Here is a 17437-nt window from a genome sequence, read left to right as displayed (position 1 = left end):
ATGTGCATTATATCATTATATAGCGCATCCCACATTGTCCCACAGAAACTAACTACTCTCTGTCCCAAATTTGGTTTGTTGGCATGTGGTCACACTGACTAGGGTGTGTCTGGACGCCTTCAGGAAACATCAAAGTGCTGTTCAAACTCCATTTTTCCGCTTCCCTTGAAATACCCTGATGATGGTTTTCAGTGAATCGACTGTGGGAATCTAGCATGACACGCACACACACACACTCACACACACACACACACACACACACACACACACGCACACACACACACACACACACACACACACTCACACATACAAACACACGCACACACACAAAGTTAAAGTTTCACATCATTTTTTTGTATTTCAGACTCTGACCGAAACAGCCCTGATGACAAGGTGAGTTTGTTATATTATAATTAGGGGTCCAGCAGCAGGTTTCAGATGTCTTCCGGTTTGACTGTGATCTATATCGATCTACATTTGGAGCAGAAATTAGTGAAAAACTGTCGTCATTTTACCGGAAGTAGAAGAATGTTGAGGCAACTTGATTAATTTCAGGGGCGGGGCGCTTTGTGACCTAATGAACCTATTCATATACTGTAAGTCCAGTTTCCGTCTCTGGGCGCTCATTAGCATTCGGAGCATTCGCATAGTGGTTGCTCCACAAGACAAGCAACCAGTTGATGACAGATCGAGGGGGAGCCCATGCTGCGTTCAAACGTCAACTGGGAAAATCGTGCTGCTTTTCAGAGAACCCGGAAAACTACAATACGTACAAAACCAGACTAAACTGGACCCTGCGGATTACTGCCTGTAGCTATATTTTTATTGTTATTAAGGGTACAGCCCATAGGACTGGATCCCCGATTGATATTGTTTCAGGAAAATTCTCTGAATTTTAGAATTTAAAACTATTTCATGCAGAAGAACGGAAAAAGTATTTGAACCGCTATGTCGCTATGCATTTCACAACAAAAAAAAACAATGTCTCACATACCTAAAAACAAATATACTGGACCCCGTGTATCGTGGTCTGCAGCTATATTTATTATTATTATTATTATTATTATTATTATTATTATTATTATTATTATCATTATTATTATTATTATTATTATTATTATTATTATTATTATTATTATTATTGTTCTTCTTCTTCTTCTTCTTCTTATTATTATTATTATTATTATATCTGTAACTAGTAGATTTCCTTTATTTCGTGCTGTTGTACTTGGTTAACACACATTTTAATTTATTGAAAAGTGTGAGTATTTTATTTGTTTAAGCTGAGGTTCTCTGTTTTTTTACATTTATTTACTTTTTTGACACTAAAGCGTGTGCAGTGAATACACTCAACTTTGTTATTGTATCCTTAAGAGAGAGCTGTGGTTTGTTTGATCAGGCTTTGATTTGCATATTCTGGATGTGTATATTTTTATTTTTTGATCAATGAAATCTGATTTGCATATGAGAGCTGAGTGTTGATGATCCATGTGATTTCAGCTACAGCGAATCAGGACCAGTCCCTTTAGCCTGTCACCCGCCCTGCCAAGCCAGGTGAGCGCACCTGTGTGTGTGTGTGTGTGTGTGTGAGTGTGTGTGTGTGTGCGTCTTTGTTTGCGTGTGTGTGTATGTGTGTGTGTGTGTGTGTCTGTGCGTCTTTGTTTGCGTGTGTGTGTGTGTGTGTGTGTGTGCCTATGTGCTTGCATGCTTGCGTGTGTGTGTGTGTGTTTACGTGTGTGTGTCCGTGTGTGTGCATGTGTGTGTGCGTGTGTGCGTGTGTCCGCCTCCAAGCAGCGGAAAGGGCCCCGAAGCCCCCCGAGCCCCGCAGCTACATAGACACAGCTGCAGGAAAGCCCCGAGCACCTCGTCCTGCAGCCACAGAAGAACCCCCACGCCCGGCTCCGAGGCGCACACATACAGCGCACCCCCATGTGCAGGCACAAAACACAGCCCCAACCCACAACCACAACAGCAAGTGGCCCCCCAGGGGCCCCGGAAGGCACCCGGCGACGCTCTCTGTGGCCCCGTCAGGTCGCAGCACACCAGAAACAACCAGGCTCAAGCCGCCAGGACTCCAGCCCACCCGGCAGGAGGCCCACCTGGCCGCCCCCCGGTCAACCGCGGCCCCACACTAACCCACCAGACCACCCAAAACCCCAGTGGTCAATATGTGCTGTCGGCAATTCCAGTTAAAGGTTGTGGGGTGGGGGTGCAAGCCCTCCAAGAAAGTTGAACCCGAATCACTTGCACCCCTCCAGCCCCCTAGACCCTGGTCTGGTGGAGTGTTGTTCAGAGTCGGATTGCTGTGTGAGTGTATGTGTTCTAGGCTAAGATGAGTGGAATTCAAGTTTCCGGAGGGAAGAGAAGCACGTTGGAGCAGGAGCGTGATGTGCCAGATTGCTCTGCCCGCCGCATCTCCCCCCACATAGCTCACACCCCAACCGTCCCGCAAGCCCTAGGCCTAGGCTTATTGGTGTATGTACTGAGTTTTGGCACTGAGAGAGAGGCGAAGTGCAACCAGATCTACACAGGGGCGCAGCAATATATATTTTTAACAATATATATTTTTCACATTTTTTCTCCCTGAAATAAAATCATCAAATAATAAAGGTATATTTTTTTCTATATAAAAAATAAGCAAATTAAAATAAATAAAACACAAGATTTTTTAATGGATTGTGCTTGTGCATTAATAAAACTGTTGTAGACTACAACATAAATGTAACTTTTGTAGCCTTCAAGTTTGTGTGTGTGTGTGTGTGTGTGTGTGTGTGCGTGCGTGCGTGCGTGCGTGCGTGCGTGCGTGCGTGCGTGCGTGCGTGCGTGTGTGTATGTGCGTGTGTGTGTGTGGTGGCCAGCCTCCACTGAGGCTATTGGAGGCGTTGCATAATGTCAGTAAAAAATGAAAATTGTGAAATTGTTGACTCCGCCCCCTTCCGTGGAAACCAGCGGCACAGTGACACAACAGGAATGAAGAGGAGAGCGAGGGTTTCAGAGGGAGAGAGAGAACATTTCAGAGGGTGAAGGGCTAATGGTTTGGGTGGTGATGGGCTAGAGGTAAGAGGTCAACATGTCTGAGATGCTTCTCGCTGGAGTGTGGTGACGTTGGAGGAAGGATAGGTAAAATTTGTCATTTATTACCTGAGAGAGCGAAGGAAGATGGAGGAAGAGAGAGAGAACGAGAGGTGTTAAAGTAGTTTGATTTACTTCAGCATTAAAGGTTTGAGTGAAATAACTTCACAACCTAAACTGCTTAATGATCCTATGTATATAGATATACAGTAAAGATTTATAGATATATACCATTTATATATCTAGATATTTAATACACTATTGCTCTGTGGAGTACTCCGTTCTAATTGGTCAATAGGGGCAATCAGCCGTTAATCATTTCGAAATAATGACCACTGCCTGGTAATAACTACCATTGCCAGTCGCAGCCACCTCTCCACCTGGATTCATGTCCTTCATTCCGCGCAATGTTGGCTTCATTGCTTTAGTGTCGGTTACATTGTTGTCTTGTCAGCCACGTTGTTGTAATGTCAGCCACGTTGGAGTGTCAGCCACGTTGTTGTAATGTCGGCCACGTTGTTGTAGTGTTGGCCACGTTGTAGTATCGGCCACGTTGTTGTTGTGTCGCCACGTTGTTGTAGTGTCGGCCACGTTGTTGTAGTGTCGGCCACATTGTTGTAATATCGGCCACGTTGTAGTGTCGGCCACGTTGTTGTAGTGTCGGCCACGTTGTTGTAGTGTCGGCCACATAGCGTCAGCCACATTGTTGTAGTGTCGGCCACGTTGTTGCAATGTCGGCCACGTACTGTCAGCCACATTTTTGTAGTGTCGCCAGGTTGTTGCAGTGTCGGTCACGTTGTTGTAGGGTCGGCCACGTTGTTGTAATGTCAGCCACGTTGTTGTAGTGTCAGCCACGTAGTTGTAGTGTCGGCCACATTGTTGTCATGTCGGCCACGTTGTTGTAATGTCAGCCACGTTGTAGTGTTTGCCACGTTGTTGTAGTGTCGGCCACATTTTTGTAGTGTCGGCCACATTTTTGTCGTGTCGGCCAGGTTGTTGTAGTTTTAGCCACTTTGTTGTAATGTTGGCCGCATTGTTGTGTCGGCCACGTTGTTGTAGTTTCAGCCACGTTTTTTTTGTGTCGGCCACATTGTAATGTCAGCCAGGTTGTTGTAGTGTTGGCCACCTTGTTGTAATGTCGGCCACATAGTGTCAGCCAGGTTATTGTTGTGTTGGCCACGTTATTGTAATGTCAGTCACGTTGTTGTGGTGTCGGCTACGTTGTTGTAGTGGCGGCCACGTTGTTGTAGTGTCAGCCACGTTCTTGTAATGTTAGCCACGTTGTAGTGTCGGCCACGTTGTTGTAGTGTCGGCCACGTTGTTGTAATGTTAACCACGTTGTAGTGTCGGCCATGTTGTTGTAATATCGGCCACGTTGTAGTGTCGGCCATGGTGTTGTAATGTCGGCCACGTTGTAGTGTTGGCCACGTTGTTGTTGTGTCGGCCACGTTGTAATGTTGGCAACGTTGTTGTGTTGGCCACATTGTTGTAGTGTCGGCTAGGTTGTTGTAGTGTCAGCCACGTTGTTGTTGTGTCCGCCACGGTGTTGTTTGTCGGCCACGTTGTTGTAGTGTCGGCTACATTGTTGCAGTACCGGGTTCTTTGTTGAAGTGCTGGCTACATTATTGCAGTTGTGACTACCTTGTTGCACTACCTTCTTGTTGTGGTGGCCACCTTATTATAATTTTGGCTATCTTGTTGCAGTGTCGGCTACCTTTTTGCACAACCTTGTTTTAGTGGCAGCTGCCTTGTTGCCTGCCAGTTACCTTGTGTCGGCTATTGAGTTGAAGTAGTGGCTACTTTGCTGTAGTGCCGGCTACGTTGTTGCAGTTGTGGCTACCTTGTTGCACCACTTTGTTGTTGTGGTGGCCACCTTATTGTAGTGTCGGCTACCTTGTTCCGGTGTCGGCTACCTTGTGGCATTGTGGGCTACCTTGTTGCATTGTGGGCTACCTTGTTGCATTGTGGGCTACCTTGTTGCATTGTTCAATATTCAATATTCAGACTCTGAAGAGCCTGAAGAGCCTGCAAACACAGAAGATGTGTATGTTTATGATTATGTTTTTTCCCCAGGGAAAGAGCGAGGAGTGTCCTGAGGTGACCCAGGACACCTCACCTCACCCCCCTCCCACCCCAGCACAACAACAACAACAACAACAACAACAACAACAACAACAGCAGCAGCAGCAGCAGCAGCAGCAGCAGCAGCAGCAGCAGCAACAACAACAACAACAACAACAACAACAACAACAACAACATCACACACAGCTAATGCTGGCCGGCAGTCAGTTAGCAGGGGTAGGTACACACACGCAGTCACACACACACACACACACACACACACACACACACACACACGCACACATGCACTCTCATTGATATATTTAGGGGTCCAGCCCTGAAGGGTCGGGAGCCCTAATGTTTTTGTTCATGTATTCGGGGCAGTTCCGACATGCCATCATTTAAGTTTGATCCAGATCAGTCCATTATTGTGGAATAATTAAGTAAAAAAGTACTTTTTGTCATCGCGTGACATGCGCTAATGACGGCTTGCACACATCACATGATAGCATTGCAGTCTAGTGATTGGTCAACAACCGGGTCTGCACAAAGATGGCGGCCCATGTAGATGGGACTGACATCAGACTTTACTGGATGTCATGTTTGACAAACCCACAGACAAAATAAATGCTATTTTTATTCGAGGCAGTTCCAACATTGCGTCGTTCAAGTTTCATCCAAATCGGTTCTGTATTGTGGAAGGAGTTTGTGATCAACAATCGCCACCTCGCCATGCGCGAGTTGACGGAGTACACAAATCACGTGAGTCAATAACTCAAACCTTCCCAAAATACTGTCAAATACAGATATAGTCACGATTAGACTTTGACTAAAGGAATATAAGATACAAACTCTGAGACCATTAAAAGTACAAAGTGGCAAGTATTATTTTACCAGAGGACAATTGGATTAAACAAAGCGCAAAGCGCGTATTAAACATCATAAATATATATTGTATACTTCTGAGGACAACTGACAGGCACCAGAGTGAGTTCTATGAAATTAAAACCCAATAACATCACTGTCAGAATTTAAAGACATTCCAGAGATATCACTGTATACAATCTTCCTAAATTAGGATTACTGGTAACAATAACCATAAGCAAATACGTAATACTGGGAACATGTATTTATTGTGTATGTGTTTTGAAATGTTTATATTTTATACATATACTGCCATTTATTGACAAATATATATTTATACATTTATTGACACATTTATTGAAATATATATTTATTAATTGATTTCTTGGCACATTTTTTTGAAGTATATATTTATTAATACATTTCTTGACACATTTCTTGACATATATTTATTAATAGATATACATATATTTATTAATCCTACTTCACCCACCCCCTCAGCTTGCAGCTCTCCTCCCAGCCCAGCAGCAGTTGCTCCTGCAGCAGGCTCAGGCTCAGCTCCTGGCTGCCGCCGTCCAGCAGTCCAACGCTGCACACGCGGCACATGCCGCGCACGCCGCACACGCCGCCCAGGCTGCACACGCTGCCCACGCCGCACACCAGGCCACGCAGCAACAAGCCAACCAGCAGCAACAGCAGCAGCAGAGCCAATCACAGGCCCAGCAGCAGCAGCAAAGCAAGCAGGAGCAGCAGGCCCAAGCTCCGCCCCCAGCCCTGCCACAAGCACCGCCCCCACCACAGCTCGCCCTGTCCCAGCCAATCCAGCTCACTGCCCAGGTAAGCGCAGCCAAATTATCTGGCCATACTCCGCGTTCACACGGCGGACACTCACACTCCACCCGGGTGAGTATGAAAGGAATTCTGTATCACAATTCACAAATATATGTCATAAAATGAGTCGGTGAATCAGGGAGAGTCCATTGTACTCCGCTCCAGGATCTAGACAGTGCATCCTCTCCAACCCCACTACCACCACCACCACCCCTCCCCTCCCCTCCCCTCCCCTCTCCTCCTCACCAAACCCAGCCGAGGGGACATGTGTGTCAGAAATCACAAATGAAAATGGAAAGTGATACACACGTGAATCAACCATTTCAATGCCTGCTTCAGTGTGAAATTGTAAGTGATAAAAACAAATATATACATATAAATTGTGCTACGTGTATTTCTGAAATGGTTTCCACAACACAGGTAAGAAGTAAGATGAAAATTAAGATGTGTGGTTATATTATGTATATTTGCGAATTGCGATACAGAATACCTTCCATAGGGGTGTTGTCCTCTGGTCTGTGTTGATATATTAACATCTAAGTCATAGATTGGTCTTTCTGACTGTCTGTCTGTCTGTCCTCCGGCGGTCTCCCTGTCTGTCTGTCTATTCCTCTGTCTATGCTTTGTAGGACATCCAGCAGTTGTTGCAGCTCCAGCAGCTGGTTCTGATGCCAGGTCACCCGCTCCAGTCTCCTGCCCAGTTCCTCCTGTCTCAGCCAGCACAGGGCCAGCAGCCACAGCAGGGTACACCCACCTTAAATGTGTATAGATGTGTATATATACAGTAAACAGTATATATATATATATATACATACATACAGTGTGTATATATATATATATATATATATATATATATATATATATATATATAAACAATGTATATTTATATAATAGGAAAACAGAGAAGTTATAGTCATAGTAAGGACCTCATAAGGAGCACGGCCTCGCTTTGCCTTGAGCTACGGCTGCAATCCTCCATTGAATGCTGTCGTACTAGTCCTGTGCCCAAAAAAGAAAAAAAAGCCTCCAGGTCTTTGAGGGCGGAAAGAGGCGTAAATGTACTAGAAAAATACTTTGACTCAACCGATGGTACTGGTGGTTTTGTTGATTTTGACAAAGGTTTTCTTGGAGAGCAATAAAGCTTGCATGTCTTTTAATAACATTCATGACTAACTGACTGACTGATTGATTGATTGGTTGGTTGATTGAATCGTCTCAAATCATTGTCCGTCCACAGGCTTGCTCTCGACACCGAATCTGATCCAGCTACCTCAGCAAAATCCGGGGGCCCTCCTGACCACCCCGCCCCGCCTGGGGCTCCAAGCACAGGTAGGAAACCTTTGGAAGTATTTGTATCGTAGCAGGTTTGTATCAGTGCTCTGTCTATGTCATTAACATGTATGTCTAGTTAATGTCTGTAGGAGAAAAACCGAAAATGCCAAACTAAGAGACGGTCCACTGGTCCGCAGTCCATTTGTTACTTTGTATATTTTTCATTTGCAGCGAATGAACCAATAGTGGTTTCTCAAGTGATCTGTGCAACGTATCCATTGACAACAGGTGGTGGCCTTACATGGATAAAGCACTTTAGGAGTGCACTGAGTGTTCTCCTTAAATGTGTCTTCATGTAAGTGCATTCTGCTTAGCCGTTCAAAAACATAGGTGATCATCACCCCATGTTCCTCCTTGGGTTCTGGCCTCGTCCTCAAGGCCACCGTTCATTTTCCTGGACCGAAGTGTTTACGTTGATTTTCCTGCACTTACACCGTTCATGTTACGCAGAGGTCACAGTCAACATGTCTTGTAAATGGTCCGGATGACATGTTTAGTGCATACTATTGTAGAGCTCTGTTCGCACCTGCACCAACTACACCTACACTGCTGTTTTTTGCCGGCTCCTGTCAAAAAGTTGCAGAACTTAAGAAAATGGTCCATTGGAAGTAGGTAGGTCGGTCGAGATGTCGTTGAAAGCCCTCTAAGAGAGCGACAACCGTTTATGATTAGACCGCCATGGAGTGAGAGAGATGCCTTACTGGGGGCTTTTTCTGCACGGTCTGAACTTAAACTCCTTCTGTTCACCCAATGATCCCCTAAGAGCAACTGCCTGTGGGACTGATGTTCACCACTCCAAGTAAAATAATAAAAAAACAAAAAACAGAAGCCTGTGGGAAAGGCGGTTAACTGTCACATTGAGCGCTGCTCTTTAGGCAGACGAAACCGATGGAGCCTCACGTGTAACGTGAGCGAGGCAGCACAAATCGCTCAAATGATGTTTACATTTCAGTCACAGACTCGCTGGTTCAGGCAAGAAATCGTTCTCATATCCAACACTCAGTAAAGTTATAGTAGGTGCATAAATCCTCGGCTACAGCTGGATATGTAATCATTACACCCACGGCTTATCGCTCAATTTCATAAATATGCTCCTGAATAGAACGAGCACCGTGGATGGTGGAAACATATTCACCTCCATCCACCCGTCTCTCCATTTATCAGCCATAACATAATGCCTTCATGCCTTCTCACACGCAGAGCAATCCTTATGGATCTTTCATTAGGGACGTGATGGAGTCGTTTCGCGCAGGACGCCACGTGGCCCGTCCTTGCCGTGCTCTTTATGCACGGAAACGGCTCATGTAAATGAAGACGTGCGATGCATCGTTCTGGTTTATTAGTCGCCATTCAGAGGATAACCCGGGTCACGCTCCCGTGCTGGGGCAGTTTTGCTCCGGGGTTGTTTATGCGTTTTCCCCACAAGCCGACGGTTGTTTGCGCTTGGGTAGGGCACCGCAAGTGATTAGATGTCGCAGGAGTGGTTGACCTCAGAGTTGTGCTCGGAGATCCAGGAGGGAACGTGCTCTCGGCTCACATTGCAGCTGTCAAGCGCCTTCAGCGGAGTTGCAGCATCCTTGTTTGATGTGCGCTCTGACTCCCACATGATAGCGTCAGTAAAAGAAAAACATTTTTCATTCTTTGTTAATGCCTGCCAAGGGTGGGACCTTTATACTTAGAACACTTGATGTGCTCAGAAAGACTGTTTGATGACAATGACGCACCAACACCAGCAGTTCCCTGTTGAAATGTTAGGCAAACGTTGCCAGGATTGCGCAGTAATTTGCCTTGAATAGATTTGTTGATTAACTTGAATGGCAAAACTTCTCTGGCAGCTTCTCAAAAGTCAGAAATCAATAGCATTAAAAAAACAGCTTTTCCTATGTCCTGTGCCTTCAAATCTTGTCTGCACTCACTTTTGGTGGGGGTACATTCGTAAAGGACAAAACAATGGAAGAGATAGATGTTGCGTCTGAATTGGCGTACGGCACATAAGCATGTGAAATTCATTAGTATGTCTGAAACCGGAGTTTCCATCGAGTAATATGCGAAAAGAACCAGGGTGAAATATTGTGGTATGCAAACAGAATGAATAAAGTTTCCATGCAGTGTCGTCATCAACCCTCAACGTGCTGAAAGGAACTGGAGCTGGTATGGAATGTGTGGTACATGGTACGCCATTCCAAATCAGCAAGTTGTGTCTTCTTAAGGGAATCATGTGTGTGACCACGACTCTGCAGTTCTTGTTGTCAGTGGTTTAACGGGTCCAAAAAGTAGCATTTGTTTTTTTCTTGTAATTTTTACTCACTCTAGCGTTGCCGTGGCGATCGTTTCGTGTTGTCGTTGCAGAGGGAGAAGAGTGTGGACTTGCCAGTTGGCAGCAGCGCTGGTTCCGTGGTCTCCTCCATCGGCAGCGGCGGCGGCGCCGTGGCCTCCGGAGGTGGCACCTCGGCCTCGGGCGGAGCCTTGGCTTCGCCCCTGACCGCCGGCTTCACCCCAAGGGGTCACGGAGGTCCCATGGGAGGGGAGGAGCCCAGCGACTTGGAGGAACTGGAGCAGTTTGCCCGCACTTTCAAGCAGCGGCGAATCAAACTGGGCTTCACGCAGGTACATGAACAAAGGGCGGGTTGAGGGTTGATTTTACAGTATCTACAAGTCCTTCAATACTAATATGTTTTCGTATGTGTATATCTGCTTGCATGTAAAAGTGCTATTCAGGGCGGGAATGCTTTTTAACATGTTCTCTCATTAAGGAACCAATAAATATGTGTTTGTCACATATTTCAAAAAATGAATAGAATAGAATAGAAAAATGTGTTATAAACCCCCAGCAGAATTTGAATGATTAAATATGTTGCCAAGTATATGAAATTTGGTTTAAAAATTATGAAAAAAAAAAAAAGCAGTTCCCTCTGCTCTGAGATGCTGGGGGCGTGTCTGCTGAAGTCGCTGAAACCACGGCCCAATCGCGGGAGAGGTGCAGCCTCTCTCAAGTGTAAATAATGGTCAAATTTCCATGTCAAATTTCCTCAAGGTTGAACTCCACGCACGACTTTGCAACAAAGTACTTTGCAACAGGAAAATAATATACCTGCCATGAATGCCTTGAAAATGATGACAGTCTCAAACACACCGTCCTCCAAACCCTTCCCTCTCTCCTCCGCTCCGTCAGGGAGACGTTGGCATGGCGATGGGAAAGCTTTACGGCAATGATTTCAGCCAGACAACCATCTCCCGCTTCGAGGCCTTGAACCTCAGCTTCAAGAACATGTGCAAGCTGAAGCCGCTGCTGGAGAAGTGGCTCAGTGACGCAGGTGAGCGGGTTTGGGCGGCTGTTTTGTCTCTCTTTGTCCGCATGGAAAACACCAGGTAAAAAAATAATAATTGGAGTTCAGAAATTAATCTCAGAATTCTGAGAACAAATCACAATTTTTATACAATTATTACGAACAATGCGAGGAAGAATCCTGAGGAAAATAATCTCAATTCTGAGTCATCAGAATTATTTTATTTTTTATTTTTTCAAATGCGAAAGAGCAACTTCTAAATAAATGTGCATTTTTTTCATGTTGGGAGTGAGATTACAGTCTAATAAAAGTCCAGTATAGGGTTTTGTGGATGAAGACATTTGCTCCCACTGTTCCCTTGATACCAGAGATGACTACTTCATGCCTTCTGGCTCTGCCCACCTATCCTAGCATCCTGGACCAACATCACCAAGAAGCTATCAACCCTTCTGGGTCGCAGCATTCCATTCTCCCCGTCTATATGTCTTCTCGGTGACCTCTCCTCAGTCGACCCACCACTGAAACACCACCAACCCATTTTGATCGCCTTAACAGTGGCCAAGAAAACAATATTACTCAATTGGAAAAAGAGAGATAATCTCACCACATCCCAATGGTTGCAGTTATTAATAGATTACATCTCAATGGAAAAACTATGGTCAATATCCCAAAACCATGTTGATTCATTTAATGAGATATGGGCTACTTTTATCACTGACATAACTCCATCATTTAATACTTGAGTCTTCCTAAGTCGGTGCAATGTCGTTGCGTTTTGGGGCATGTGGGGGCCATCCTGGTCTGCCGGGACTTCACGTTTGGGTGGCTGTCCGGGCGGCTCTGGGGACATCCGTGGTGCGTGGGCCGGTGTTCTTGGGGGATCCCGGGGCCCCACGGGGGAGTTTGGTGGTCTGGGTGGTGATGCCTGCTCCTTTGCCTGAGTTGAGCTGGCCTGTCTCCGAGGTTGGGGTGGGGGGAGACATGCTGCCTCTCACACTCCTGCCCAAGCGTGCTTCTCGTCCGTCACAAAAAATATAATCCCACTCACATGTGCTTGGAACACATACACTGGCACACCAATCCTACTCCAAACAACACTCCATTAGACCAGGGCCTGCGGGACAGGAGGTGTGCGAGTGATCCCGGTTCGACTTGCCTTAAGGACTCGCACCCCCAACCCCGCAATTTTAACTGCAGTTCCCAACAGCACACATTGGGCACTGGGGTTTTTCTTTTTCTTTTCTTTTTTTTTTCGGGGTGGCTGGTCGCTGGCATGTTGGTGTGGGGGTGCGGTTGGCCGGGGGGCGGTCAGGTGTAACATCCAGGTGCCCCACGCTGGGCACTTGCTGCTACGTGTATGGTCACTCGGCACTCATGCCGGGGGGGGCGTCTGGTCGGGCCCGGGTTCTGTGCCGGCGGCTGCGTCTTGTGCCTGCGCCCAGGGGTTGGTTGTATGTGTGCGCCCCTGGAGTGCAGGGTCTCCTCATGCTGCCTGGGACTTGGTCATGCTCCTCGGGCTGGCCGTTGCTCCATGGCCCTCTGGCTTCTCTGGGGGCCCAGGGGTCTCTCGTGGCCGCAGGGTGGGGTACCCGGGGATCTCCTGCAGCCGGGGGTTGTCCGCGGGGCTGTGGAGTTCAGGGGGGCTTCGGGGCCCCTTGCACTTCTTGGAGGCGCCGGGACATAATACCGACCTTCTACACCAGTACCAATGGGGATAAGTCATGTACACTCACCGGTGGACATCTTACACACACACGTACGCACGCACACATGCACACCTGCTTGGAGTGCACCCCAGCAACCAGGGTTGCTTTCCTCTCCTTTCCTCCCTCATTTGCTGCCATAACTTTGACAGCAAGAGGCCACGTGACCAGTTGTAGTTCCAGTTTTTCTGGACCTAATTCAGTTTTTCAATACATGTTGTCTTCCAATGTTCATGTTTTTGTGTAAATGTTTGTTTCTATGTTTATTTGTCTCACCGTGGTGATTCTCCCCCTCTTGGAGTAGTGATCAGTTGTTTATAGACCCAAACATGATAAATAGTTCTCCAAAGAGGGGGGTTGGTGGTGGCTCTCCATAACCAAAACTGTGCTCTTGTCATTCTACAGGGCATCCACAGGACAGAGTTACTGCAGCAGTTCTTGATGATTTAAGAATTAATAAAGAGTTGCATTGCAGGTTGAGAACTTGAACTCCACTGGCAGACTAACTCTGTCCTGGATGCAAATGGCATACAAATACTCTGTGTTGTATGCCCAGCATGCTGACAGCACAGGTTAAAAAAAAAAAAAAAAGTCCAGTATAGCCCAAAAAAAATTTGAATTAAACTAACTAACAAGCGAGATGATACATTTTAGACTCATGGACAAAATAATTTGATAATTTCTTTCTTTCTGTACATCTCTCTCTCTCTCTCTCTCTTTCTCTCTCTCTCTCTTTCCTCAGAGACCATGGCGGTTGACAGCATGCTGCCGAGCCCCTCCTCCCTCTCCTCCCCCATGCTGGGCTTCGAGGGGTTGCCGGGGCGGCGCAGGAAGAAACGCACCAGCATCGAGACCAACGTCCGCGTGGCCTTAGAGCGCAACTTTATCGCAGTAAGCGAATAGTTTCTCTCTCTGTCTCTCCCTCTTTTTGTGTTTTCTCCTCCATCTCCATGTCCAAAGCTTGCTTCACACCAAATCTGACAAACGACGGCATCCAAACGGAAGTCCATTCATTTCGATGGCTAGGCTCCGGGATGCGTTCAAATTTTGTACAAATCTGTCAAGTTTTTTATTGAATGGCACCAAATTAACTGGCAAACTGCTCCCACTGTTCTGGAAAGAACAACCTCTCCCATTTTCCCTGACATATTTTGTGACGCAAGACTCAGATGCAGTTCATCCGACGGCCACTAGGCGGGATGATCCGACTGTCGGATGCGACTAGATATTCGGTGTGGATCAGGCCTAATTCCTCCGCCCTTTCCAGAACCAGAAGCCTACCTCGGAGGAGATCCTGCTGATGGCGGAGCAGCTCAACATGGAGAAGGAGGTGATCCGCGTCTGGTTCTGCAACCGCCGGCAGAAAGAGAAACGCATCAACCCCTCCAGCAGCGCAACCCCGCCCCTGCCCACCCAGACCCCGCCTGTCGTGACGCACAAACCCCCCTGCTACAGCCCGCACATGGTACGGCCCAGTCACCACTGCCTCCCCACACCCTGAGCGCTTACCCACTGTACCCCTCACTGTCCTTACATCCATCAGACCCCCGGGGGTCACACCAGTGTCCTGCACCCAATTCAATTCATCAATGTAGACACCCCACCCACCACCCCATTTGAAGTACCACGTGATGGCTTTGTTTGTTTCAACACCGCCGAGTTCACAACAACACCATCACCTCTCAGGTTACACTAATTTTCTTGTCTCTGTCTGTCCTCTCTCTGTCTTTCTGTTCTTATATTTCTCTCTCTCTCTTCCGAAATGTCTCTGTCTCTCTCCCCTGCAGATGTCCAGTCAGGCTCTGTCCCAGGTTTCCACCAGCCTCAGCACAACAGGTCAGTTTGGTGGAACTCTGCCTCTACTCCTACGCCGACGACTCCAAGTTAAATGTTGTGTTTCGAGTGTGATTAAAGGAGGCTCGGGCAACGTTTGGGATACAATTAGTTGGGAAAAAGCCAAGGTGGAGTCAGAAATGTTATCGTCAAATAGAAATTTGGTCGGTCCGGTTAAAATTCTGGCAGATCCCGGATAATAAATACTTCAAATACCATCGTTACTGACCCACTACCACAATCAAAAAAAAGGTCAACCTCTTTTCCCTCCTTTCCTCCCTCCCAGCTACTAGTCCGTCACCCTCGGCCCGCCCTCTGACTCCCATTGGTTCGGCGGCGTCAGGTTCCGCCTCCTCATCGGTGACCACGCCTCCTCACAGCACAGCCAGCCCCGCCCCTCCCAGCATAGCAGCCCACTGCCTCAGCACTGGGTGAGCTTCCGTTTCATCCATTTTGTCCATCTTGTCGTCTTCTCTGAGGGAATGGTTGATGGCAACAACAAAAAATAAATAAAAACAGGTTGTGCAACATTTTTTATGGCAACCAAGGAGTTTTAAAGCAAACTGACCCCTTCAGTTCTTGTTGCACTGCAGGTCTAACACTCCTCAGCAATCACACGCCTGCACTGACTTCCTGTCACAACATGCTCACCGAACACCCACAGCCTGAACATGTTGCTGTTCAACTCACCTGGAAGCCGTTTTTGCATATTATGCGTCAGTGTTTTGGAATTTGTGGAATCTAGACTGTAATCATCTGTCAAAATTGTAACCTCGTGAAATGGACGCCAGGTGTCACACTGGAAAAATTTAAAGAAGTATGAAGCAAGGCTAGGCTAGTTGATCCCATCTGCAGCCTTGCATTGGGATAACACAGTTAGCATGCAGGCATAGGGGTTAAATTGTCGACCTTCTCGTCTAAATCTGGGTGCGAGTATCCATTTAAGGGTTAAAGGGGAACCAAGTCTAAAACAATCACAACATGGGAACCATCTGCTTTTCCGATTCAATGACTAACTCAACCTGCACGTTCTTCTCTCTTCCTCTGCTTGCACATTTGCGTTTGTGTGTTTTTTGTTTGTCCGTGTGTGCTTTGTGTGTCTTGTATGTTTGTTGGGGGTCTGTGCTAAACCACTCTTCAGGAATCCGATGATGGGAGTAAGCTCAGGAAGGAGCCAGGCCCTTCTCAGCAGCAATCCCTTGGCCACCATGCAAGGTCTGTGTGTGTGTGTGTGTGTGTGTGTGTGTGTGTGTGCGTGTGTGTGTGTGTGTGTGTGTGTGTGTGTGTGTGTGTGTTTGTGCATGTGCGTGTGCGTGTGCCTGCCCTTGTGTCACATGAGTGCTATAGGCCCCTACAGTCCCCTCCAGTTGAATGGCTCTTCTTAGGTCTCCATTTTAGAAATGTCGTGCTGACCGCTCCCATTTCAACCCTCTTCCATCTCCCTCCATTCTGTCCGGAAATGGATTAATGTGGAAAGCCCCTTGATGGCGGCGGCCCGTGGCCCTCCATGGAGGGCAGTTGCACCATTCTCGCCACAAACTTTTCGAATCGCTCAGTATGGTGAAAGATTCAATTTGATTCCCGCACAATGGACGAGCATTATCACAGGGGGACAAGAGCCCCCCTGTGGCAAAGCTTCAGAGGGAAGTCAACGTGCTGGACGCAGCACACCTCCATTATCCTCACTCCTCCAGACGTCCACTCCCGCGGGCTGACTAGCTGTTTCACAATCCTCCGTCGGCAGGGATTAGAGGGCGGCTGCCGAATCAATTAAGCATTACTTTGAATCAATCCTTTCGTGTCTAAACCTCTCCGAGTGCCGCAGTGCTGATCGGGGGCGCCTTCCATTTTCCACTCTCCATCCCTCTTCTATTGATGCCCATCGAAGCCTCCGCCTCCCCCTCGGCCCCACGCTGATGAAACGGCCACAGCTTGTTAGAGAAAGTGGATTTGAAAGTTTAAAGTGAAAGTGCTGGCTTAGGAGGGTCAGGACTGGAAATGACCCGAGGTGAGGGAGACGTGAGCCCGGACGAACATGAGAGGGAAGGGAATGTGTCCAAAAGGCGTTGGGGGGATGTTGGGTTTTCCAGGTGAACAGGCTCTATAGTATTAGCACCGCTGGAGTAAAAGGATCGTGCTGGTGTCAAATTGAGTTTTAATCTCTTCACACACACATTTGATATTACCGACCGTTTTCCTGATGATCGATCACGTTTTAACATGTTTTTGATCCCGTCTTTTTTTTATCATTTTTTGGACAATTCCAGCAATACGGTGAGAAATATCGGAGAAATATGTCCTCTGACAATTACGGCAGCAGATGTTTTTTATCAAAGTGACTTCATTTTGACGTATCACTATTTTGTATTTGTTGAGTACATTTGGAAAGGCAGAAGCGATCATTGCTTTGACGTGGAATTCCCCAAATCTAAAAATATGTGTCATAGTCAGTGG

The 17437-nt window shown here is 46.9% G+C and overlaps 1 protein-coding gene across 1 annotated transcript in view; it reads left to right on the top strand.

Annotated features, from left to right (window-relative positions):
• Positions 1–17437, top strand: part of LOC307228483 (uncharacterized protein) — a gene marked incomplete at both ends in the record, with an annotated part of 68754 nt that overhangs the window by 49554 nt on the left and 1763 nt on the right. Inside the window, 12 exons of the mRNA XM_079998153.1 lie at positions 365–393; positions 5146–5370; positions 6499–6834; positions 7458–7572; positions 8066–8157; positions 10510–10767; positions 11333–11474; positions 13893–14041; positions 14418–14615; positions 14938–14986; positions 15270–15414; positions 16125–16198. Coding sequence (XP_079854279.1) covers positions 365–393; positions 5146–5370; positions 6499–6834; positions 7458–7572; positions 8066–8157; positions 10510–10767; positions 11333–11474; positions 13893–14041; positions 14418–14615; positions 14938–14986; positions 15270–15414; positions 16125–16198 — 1812 coding nt within the window. The remainder of the gene's footprint in view (positions 1–364; positions 394–5145; positions 5371–6498; positions 6835–7457; positions 7573–8065; positions 8158–10509; positions 10768–11332; positions 11475–13892; positions 14042–14417; positions 14616–14937; positions 14987–15269; positions 15415–16124; positions 16199–17437) is intronic.

Source organism: Zeus faber, assembly GCF_960531495.2.
Source record: "Zeus faber genome assembly, chromosome: 1".
In the NCBI taxonomy this organism is placed as follows: domain Eukaryota; kingdom Metazoa; phylum Chordata; class Actinopteri; order Zeiformes; family Zeidae; genus Zeus; species Zeus faber.
This window is presented reverse-complemented; position numbering and strand designations above follow the sequence as displayed.